A 10,123-nucleotide genomic window follows, 5' to 3' on the forward strand; every position below is an offset into this window, starting at 1 on the left:
CCTCGCCTCCGATATTGCTTCTTACTCTTGTGCTCTTCTCGTATCGCCTGCTCCTGGGAATACTGAAGCGTGCGCTAGAAGCGATCTGGACCGCTGACACGCGTCGCTTCCCGCAGCACGCCTTCACGGACATCCGCGACACTGTGCTCCGGATCATAATCGATACTGTCGCCGTGCTCTGCTTATTGAGCGCTGCGAGAAGCCAGACTCAGCATAACCGCTGCAATGTAACGCATCAGCGCATTTATTCAGAAAGTCAAAACGCGGATTAAAACGCCTCGGGACGCGATGAGGAGAAAGCGGTAACTATGCAGGTAAGGGATCTATCTGCCATTGATTGTAAGTGGACGTGTTGCTGTGTGGAAATCACTCAAGGTGCTGCTGCTGTCAAGAAAATTCAAAAAAGCTCTTCAGTTTGTTCAGGACACAAGTTATCTCTGGCCTGAAAGCCACTATCCAGTGACAGTGGCTGTTGTTCTGGAGTGTCTACAACCAAGTGGAAACGCGCTGTCCGATGTGCGTTTTTCTCCCCCGGTGTTTTTTTCCTCTCAGATCATCATCACGGGTCCCGAGCTGGACACACACACTCACACACACTGAACACACACGCGTCTGGCGCGCGTCTCATCTGCGAGCGGATAGTGCTCTCTCTAGACAGCAACATTTAGAAGTCGCAGAAAGTTATAGATCTCGCAGCATCCTTCCAAATAATTAACAGCAAGGAATTATTTTTAGGAGTTTGACCGTCGGGGTCAAATCTAGTTTTTATCAATGTATATAGACGCGTTTAAACGGATGATTTTTGCACGGCTGAATTGTTTGAAAAGAATGTGTGTGTGTCAGCGGCAGTGCAGGTGAGTGTTTTCTGCTAAATATCCGTGATGTCTGAATGTTTGGACTGTAAATGTGGGTGTGGGAGAGACGCGAGATAGAAAGATGCGTTGAGTTTGTGGTTGCCAAATACAACAGTTTATGCTACATATGTTAGTTCTGATTCATTTTCACTCATCTATCTATCTATCTATCTATCTATCTATCTATCTATCTATATATATATGCTTTTTTAATTTTAGACTAAGTCACCATTTGTTCACAAATGTTCCTTGTTTAGTATTTTTTGTCTAGATAATTACTTAATGAAGTAAAAATATAACAGCTGTTTGTACAAATTTGTTCTTTGATAAATGTGGACTTCATTTTTATACTATAATATACTATTTCTTTCTAAATATTTGTTATAGATTAAGTATTATTATTATTTTAGTGTTATATTAATTTACATATCATTAACAGTTACTTGTTTTATAGATCATAAAACAGTTTATTATACACAGTATATTATTATTATCATTATTATTTACTATCTATCTATCTATCTATCTATCTATATATATATATATATATATATATATCTATATATATATATATATATATATATATATACTAATAATAAACTATTTGTATAAATAACTGTTAATGACAGGGTAATTAATGTGAGGTGTAAATCTATCTATCTATCTATCTATCTATATATATATATATATATATATATATATATACATATATATATATATATACTAATAATAAAACTATTTGTATAAATAACTGTTAATGATAGGGTAATTAATGTGATGTATCTATCTATCTATCTATCTATCTATCTATCTATCTATCTATCTATCTATCTATCTATCTATCTATCTATCTATTTATTTCTTTCAGTAATTTTGTTATTTGTTAGTATAGTACAGTACATCAAATATATATATATATATATATATATATATATATAATTATATATATAATTTATTTATTAATTTCAATAACTCTTTCATTTGTTAGTACAGTTATTTATTATTTACCTTTATCTGCTTATTTAGATTAATCCAGACATGCATAGGCTGAATTTATTTAGCTTGTTTGTTTTCACACAAATGTAAAATGTATTGTTGATGTTGTGAATCTGTTAGTTTGTGGTTTAACTGTCTTGCATGTCATCAACTTGATGCGTGTCTTTGCATTTCATTGGGTTTGAACGATGATTTTATATAACTTTCTTTGTTTATGTAACTTTGAATCATAGTCATTAGTACGTGACTGGTGTACGTGCCAAAGAAACATGCAGAGAGATGCTGAGGTGTTGAGGTGTGTGTGTTTGGGTGTGTCTGTCCCGATGTGCTTCTGAAATAATGAATGTTGTGACCCAGACTTCACAACAGTGCATTGCTGAAGGCTCAGGGAGCAGTCAAGGTTATCCAACAGTTATGAATCATTCATTAATATGAGAAAGAGAGAGGGAGGATGAGGCAGAAGTCTGAAGAAAGCAACAATTGCAATATTCCCTATCCCGAACCCCTGAGAAACACTCACTTCACACACTACAGGCTGTGTGTATGTGTGTGTGAACATATGGTTGTGTGTGTACTAACGCTAGCCTCTCCTCACCTTCTCAATTTCAAATTATCAATCCAACTTCTGGCCAGTTACTTATAATCATCTTATTGAGGCTGTCTGAATATTGCTTCATTTGAGTTCATCTGATAGAGCGTCTGCTAATGAGATGATTCTGATCCTCTGTGCAGAGCATGTATTGTGCACGGTTGTTAATTGTGTGATTATATGCACAGTCCACACTTCACTTCATGCATATTCAAGGTGATGTGTAGAAGGTGTGGTTGAAGGAGAGGGAGATGTGAGGATGCTGCAGTTTACCCTTGCTGTGTAGGACAGCACTGCAAGACAATTCTGCTTCTTTGAGCTCACTGTTTGCATTACAAGACCATCACAATCTGCTAATCTATTTCAGCTTATTAAGTCTCAGATGTCTAATGCAATCAACATCAGGCATATTATGTGAGAAACTGTGAAGGTCATTGTAAAGGAAGTGATGTCACATTAAACTTAAAAAAAAGATTACTAATCGAGTACATTTTCATATTCATATTCATTTACAAAAAAAATACCATTTTAGTCTTTCTGCTTTAAAAATTCACATTTAATTCTGTTACTTGCCATTTCTTTGTAATTCATTGGAATTCACTAGCAATTTCTTAAAGAAAACTTATTTTAAACCAGCTTTTTTACAATTAGTTCATCCAGAAATGAAAATGCTGTCACCGTGTTCTAAACCTCATGTTAATGTTTTTCTTTTTTTCCTATAAAACACAAATTAAGATACTTTGAGGGGTGTTTATGCTGCTCTTTTCCATCCAACTAAAACATGCAGCAATTAGAGGCTGTTAAGTTTGCCAATATCTTTTATTGTTTCTTAGAAAAATAGTAATGTGGTGTGAACAACAACAAAATGAATGAATGAATAAATGAATGAATAATTTAAGCAGTTTACACACTTCTGTGTCAGCTGATACAGAAAAGCGTACGCCGAGAAGGCATCCCCTTACCCCCAAGGGCAAAAAATTTAGTAAAACTATCAAAATACACCAATCAATGAACCAAACTTTTTGAACACCTACAACTTAACTTGGGTCAGTGAAGTGTGGTGCAATGAGATTGTATTGTTCTTTATCTTCCCACTATTTAACCGAAGAGTCAATACTTGGACCATAGTTCCTCTCGCTTCATTATCCAGACCAAATGGACCTTGACATGTCTGTTGCTTGGAACAACACAAATATAATTCTGAACGGTGATGGATCGGTCCCGGTTATATGGATATTGATAGCAGGTAGGGCAAAAGCGTGTCGCTGTAAAATTGTTACAAGAGAACCACACACAGCCTTGAGCTGTAGGCTGCACTGAGGAGGAGAGAGGGAGGGCTGCAGGGATCAATATCAGTGAGGAGGAGAAGAGCGAGGGATGCAAGACATGGTTGAGGAGGGAGGAACAGAGGGGTAAGGGACTGAAGAAGAATGAGGAGGCGGGGCGAAAGGAGAGAAAAGGAGGCTGGTGGGGAGAGAGAGCTCAGAAGGGAGCGATGGAGGGTCACCTTCAGCGATGGCATCTGATTCAGCACATCTTTCCCACTCGGGTTACTGCACTGTGACCTAGCCGAGCATGCTGGGACTCTCTGAGGCCAAGCCTCTCTTCCTGTCTTTTTTTCCATCTCTTTCTATCTCTCTGTCTGTTTCTCCTTTGACCTTTCATCTATACAAACTCAATCTCCTCTTATTTTTGTCCTTCTAGTACTTTTACACACAACTCAGGATTTATGATTTGTGATGGTTTTATTTTCTCCAATATCATGTCATTGTCATCATCTAGCTTTAGAGTCTTTAGTCATGTCACAATATACCTAGACATTTTTTTTCTTGTGTTTGGGTCATTTTTCATCTCCCTTATGTTATGTCAACATCCTGGTTTTTCTCTCGCTCTATCTCTATAGACAATCACCACTCCCACACAAACGTTTTGTTCCGTCATACTTTTGTTTTTGGTCTTTGCCCATCATGCTGAGACAATTATGTTTTATCTCTGACAATAAAGGCCATTCGACAAAAAAAAAAAAAAAAAAAAAAAAAACACAATTATAAGCGTTCAAGCATGTCGTTTCGCATTGTCACTTTTGATCTATGACTGAATCTTTGAAGTACTTTGCTGTATTTTTCCATCTATTTTTGGGACGGATAATTTTTTGTAAAGAAACATCAGCTCTTTGTCAGCTCTTTTGACAGTGTTAACTACCATTACATTTTATGTACATATATATATATTTATACAATTTTTTATTATTTTAAATAATACTTTTATAGAGCAAGAATTGATCAAAAGTGACAGTAAAGACATTTAGTGTTACGAAAGATTTCTGTTTCAATTAAATGCTGTTCTTGAATGTTCCTTTTATCAAAGAACCCTGAAAAAAATTGACTTTTTCAACATTAATAATAATCATGTTTTTTGTGCACCAAATCAGTATATTAGAATGATTTCTGAAGGATCATGTGACAGTGAAGACGAGTAATGATGCTGAATAAACAGCTTTGCCATTACAGGAATAAATTACATTTTAAAACATATAAAATAGAAAACAGCTATTTTAAATTATAATATTTCACAATTTAATCAAATAAATGCAGCCTTGGTGAGCATAAGTTACATCTTTCAAAAACATTACAAAAAATCTTACCAGTGACAAACTTTTTAATGGTAGTGTACATGATTTTATGTACCCTTATTAAATTTATAGTAGCACATTTATTCCCTACCCTGATTGCATTGAGCTTTATGGGCATTAAGTCAAATGTGGGGGTGTGTGTATGTGTGTAGGCTGTTTTTGGGAATGTTTGGCATGTGTTTTTCAGCCCACTCACATTTAATCTTTTATTTTTAAATCTGTCACGGCTGTCCATGTGTCTGCTACACTAGTGGCCCAGATTTGGGCAGGATTGAGCATCACAGAGTTTAATGCAGCCCGTGTCCGAGGGTGCGGGAGAGTGATTACATGCAAGATGTGTTACCATCCAGACGTTCTCCAGCAGTCTATAGGCTGTGTGGATGCTCAGGTTCGTTTGGAGGTCGTTTGTAATTTAAGATGCACAGGCTGGCTGGCCTCCAGCAAGTCTCTCCATGGAGGGTGATGTAAGATTAGGGCTCAGAGCAGTCAAATACAGGTTAGGACTGGGAAGGGGTGACATAACTGCTCAAATGCAAGTTATTAAAGTTATGCCAAAGCCTACATTCTTCTTCTTAGTAATGCGTTAGCCTGTTGTGCACAATATATTTTGATGTAAATGGAAATTATTGTGGTAAGTGAAAAATTCTAAGTAATCCATTCAGAAATCTAAATAGGCTACTTTTTGAATGTAACTGTAATTGCAAATTATTTTAATTGTAACTGAATACAGTTATTCATATTTTATATTTTAAATACGTTATACCATTACAGTTTCTCCGTTATTTCTCAGCCCTGGTCATCAGTGACTGTGACTAGAACAACACTGGTGAAAACATGATTTTTCATGATGCTACATATAAGATCACTGATAGTGGACCTTTAAATGTTTTGACCATTTTACATTTTCCCTGAGGTCCACATGTTAGTTAAAATTTCTCTTACTAAAACTGCCCATAAATGTGCTGTTTTTGCTGTTGTAGCTTTAAGACCCTTGTTAAATGACATTGTAAAAGCTTTACAAAGCAATATGTGGCACACAATCAGTTAAAGGAAATATGCTCTTTCTTGCTACTAGTGTCACTTAGCAGAATTACAAAAATAAAGCTTTTATGCACAATGTGCCTCAGCAATAGGGTGACCTGCTCTCTGTGACTTTACGTGGTCTTACACTTCATTGCTGAGTTGCTGCTGTTCGTAAACGCTTCCACTTTTCAGGGATAAAATTTCACAAACTGACTTACTGCAAAGGTGGCATGTCATCCTAACTACAGTATACCTTATAGGTAGAGTAACATATATAGCAATATCACTTTTGATATAGTGCAGTGTATATGTCATATATTGCATTTCTTTGGGTGAGCAGACCGCTGTATATGCTTTAATGGTGCTTGAGAGGCTCATTGTGTACACTTTTAGGAGAGATAAACTAAGAAATTATAAGTATATTATTTATATAAGTATATTATTTCCAGTATGCTACAGTGTATTTTTTTTCACAAGGGTAAACATAGTTAGTGTGTAAATTTGGACAGTCATGTATTGAAATTTCTGATGTTCAAATATAAAATGAATATTTTTGGACCCTTGGAAAATAAGGTATCAAGAAAGGAATCAAAGCTTTATTGGACTTCTGGTCTCTGAGGATTCTGTGAAGGAACATAAATTCCCTTCTCAGTCACTGTGCAGAGTTGTCATGCTTACCAACACTAATACAACAAGGATAAGCAAACAAGATGGAGATAACTGAGTTAAACTGATTCATCACAGACTCTGTAAAGGAGAAAACTTGCAAGGTGAAATGCAAAGATTTGTTTCCTTTGTCTTCCTCACTTTTGTCCCCAGCCTGCATAACAATCAGTCTGCCCAAACACAGATGTGTATTTCACACTGAGTGATATTCCTATCAGAGCAAGGTGTTTCTCATACGAATGAGGTGCTTTTCCAGCATTGACTGGAATAAATGTTCTAGATTGTTGAGCAGAAGCCTAGTCAGATCATACAGGTGCAGTATTCACCTTGCAGCTTTTGTTTATTTCTGTTAAAATAGATGTATGCAGCAGATAGCTTACGGTTTACCTACTGTGGTTTGTTGACAGCCTGACACAGAGATTTGTTATTGTCTTCTGTCTTGGTGAATAGTTTTATTGCTGTTATGGATGCATTCTATCATTATGAAATTCTTCTTTGATAAACAACATTTATGTTCTTTGGAATTTAATGCTTTTGTAATGTAATACATCTTCATTCTGTGTCTGTTGCTGTCTGTTTGTCTCTCATTTTTAAAAATTCTTTGCACTCTTTGACTGATTGAGTGTGGAATCCAATAAGACACTCATGTAATTGAGACTCTCTTCTCTTTACTTTCATAATCTGGGCATGTCTCAGTTGAGACTACAGTTTATTGTAGGCGGTGGCTCCAAGATTTGCGGAACGGCATTGACCCTTTCGCTAACTGAAATAATGTTTATACCAAAATATACAGCCATAATAATACAGGTGGTAAATAGAAGGTCAGAGGATGACTTGATGTTTATCATTAATGACCTTTAAATAAAAAAATGGCTGATAAACATGTTCAGAACACCAATCTACAACTTGTAACACTAAATAACATTAACTGAGCAACATAAAATTAAACAAATGTATAACTGATAAAACATAACTATACATTTAACAAAAATATTGCTCACAAAAATATTTTGAACAATATTTTATGGCAAAAAGCATGTTGAACACACATTGTCTCATTAAATATATACAGCAGAAAATGATCATGTCTGTCATGTAATTCATGTCCATCATTAAAGGGATACTCCATCCCAAAATGAAAATGTTGTCATTAATCACTTAAATCTGACTAGTACGCAAGCGGCGTACGCTCTTCTGTGGCAGCCATGCCACAAGGATATGCTTGTTATGTGTATTTACGCTTTGATTTGAAAGCAAACAGCGCATCGGCGCAGCGCGGCTGACACAGAAGAGCATACGCCGCTTGCGTACTGCTCAGATTTGCCAAAATGGCACCACGCTGATTTGGAGAGACACAGAGGAGAGGAATTGTAGAATAAAGTTATTATTTTTGTTTTCTTTGTGTACAAAAAGTATTCTCGTCGCTTCAAAACGTTACAGTTGAATCACTGATGGCAGATGGACTATTCTGATGATCCTTTTCATACTTTCCTGGACCTTGACACTGTTATTTACTTGGCAGTCTATGGGACAGTCACAAGCCTCCCTGTTTTCATCCAAAATATCTTAAACTGTGTTCCGAAGACGAACAAAGCTTTTACGGGTTTGGAACGACATGGGGGTAAGTGATTAATGACAAAATTTTCATTTTGGGATGGAGTATCCCTTTAAAGGTGCTGTATGTAGGATTGACACCGAGTGGTTGAACTAGGTATTGCAGTCCAAATTCAAACTATTGGAGAGGGTTTTTTTTCACCTGGTCCCTCCTCCTAAGACTTGATGCACATGTAGGTAACCAGATTGATGATGCACTTGACGATGAATGAAATACCCTGTGTTTTTCGCCAACTGGGAACCCGGGATGCTGAAATACAATTGGGTAAACTGGCAGTGGGTGGGTTTCACAAACCAAAACAAAGTCCGAGATTCCGGAACACACATTTTCAAAGGAGAATAACTGACTGTAGTATTAATTTTCAGATAAGCAAGTATGTTTTACTTAGCATGTTTCTTAAATATCTGCGAAAATGTTATGGTATTTTTATGCTTTAGTAAAGTCAAAATCTTACATACAGCACCTTTAATTTCTGTTTTTGACAGCTTTCAGTGCAGGTTCATTGCAGTATTACTCAAGCCTCCAGTATAATAGCCTCAAGTTTTATAATTACATTATCATTAAATGTTATGAATCTTTGCTGTTTTATCTCAGGTTTTTCTCTTTCTCTCTTAGCGGCGTCTGAACTGATAAATCTCTTTATTGCTTTAATCACCTTCTAATTAGTGTCACAAGCCTGGAGCCCCTGTTTATCTTCACCGGCCAAAAGAAGTTACTCATCTTTATTTTTTATCCCCCTGTGTCCTTTGGGTTCATAGTAATGAACGTGCCTCGAAATGGCTGGCTGTTTCCATCTAACCCAGATTTACCTTTCTACAATTTTAAAAGTTTTAAGGAATAGTTCACCAAAAAATGTCTGTTTCTTCAGTGGAATAGATTTGGAGAAATGTAGCATTACATCACTTGCTCACCAATGGATGCTCTGCAGTGAATGGGTGCCGTCAGAATGAGAGTCCAAACAGCTGATAAAAACATCACAGTAATCCACATGACTCTAACTGATAAATTAACATATTGTGAAGTGAAAAACTGTATATTTGTGATAAACAAATCCATCATCAAGGCATTTTAACTTTAAACTGTTGTTTCTGGCCAAAATATGAGTACATAATCCAAGATAACGCTTGCTCCGGTAAAAAAAAGTCCATGCTCTGTTGTCTTCTCACATCAAAATCCAATGAAATACTTGTTAAGAACTGTTTACCTATTTCTCTCCTGAGTCAGACAAAAACAATATAACTTAACCTCTTGTTAAGAACTGTTTTGGCTTGTAAACGGTGCTTGATGTGTACCTATTTCTCTCCTGAGTCAGACAAGATGACTGGATCTTAACCTGAGGCTGAAGTTAAAAACATATTAATCATGGATTTGTTTCTTACAAACATGCAGTTTTTCACTTCACAAGACATTAACTGATGGACTGGAGTTTGGATTATTTGTGGATTATTGTGATATTTTTATCAGCTATTTGGACTCTCATTCTAACGGCACCCATTCACTGCAGAGGATCCACTGGTGAGCAACTGATGTAATGCTAAATTTCTCTAAATCTGTTCTGATAAAGAAACAAGCTCATCTACATCTTGAGTAAATTTTAAGCAAATTTTTATAATTGGGTGAACTATTGCTTTAATGATTTCTTTCCATAAAAGTCTGCATTCCAATGATGCTTTTCTTTGAACACCTACAATGTGACACTTAAACACTTCCAGTGATAATGAATTCAGCAGTCTCTAAAAAGCCAGTGG

General features: G+C 36.1%; 1 protein-coding gene across 4 annotated transcripts in view; it reads left to right on the forward strand.

Annotated features, from left to right (window-relative positions):
* Positions 1 to 613: 613 nt before the first annotated feature.
* The window catches only part of LOC109055070 (membrane-associated guanylate kinase, WW and PDZ domain-containing protein 2), a 63,557-nt gene continuing 54,047 nt past the window's right edge, over positions 614 to 10,123 (forward strand). For 2 of the 4 annotated variants that reach the window (XM_042730057.1, XM_042730058.1), the window contains exon 1: positions 616 to 854. In XM_042730057.1, coding sequence (XP_042585991.1) covers positions 772 to 854 — 83 coding nt within the window. In that variant the 5' untranslated portion in view covers positions 616 to 771. Of the gene's footprint in view, positions 855 to 10,123 lie in introns of all 4 variants that reach the window. The other 2 variants (XM_042730056.1, XM_042730059.1) reach the window with 2 other exon arrangements.

The sequence above is a fragment of the Cyprinus carpio genome, chromosome B8 (assembly GCF_018340385.1).
Source record: "Cyprinus carpio isolate SPL01 chromosome B8, ASM1834038v1, whole genome shotgun sequence".
NCBI lineage: Eukaryota > Metazoa > Chordata > Actinopteri > Cypriniformes > Cyprinidae > Cyprinus > Cyprinus carpio.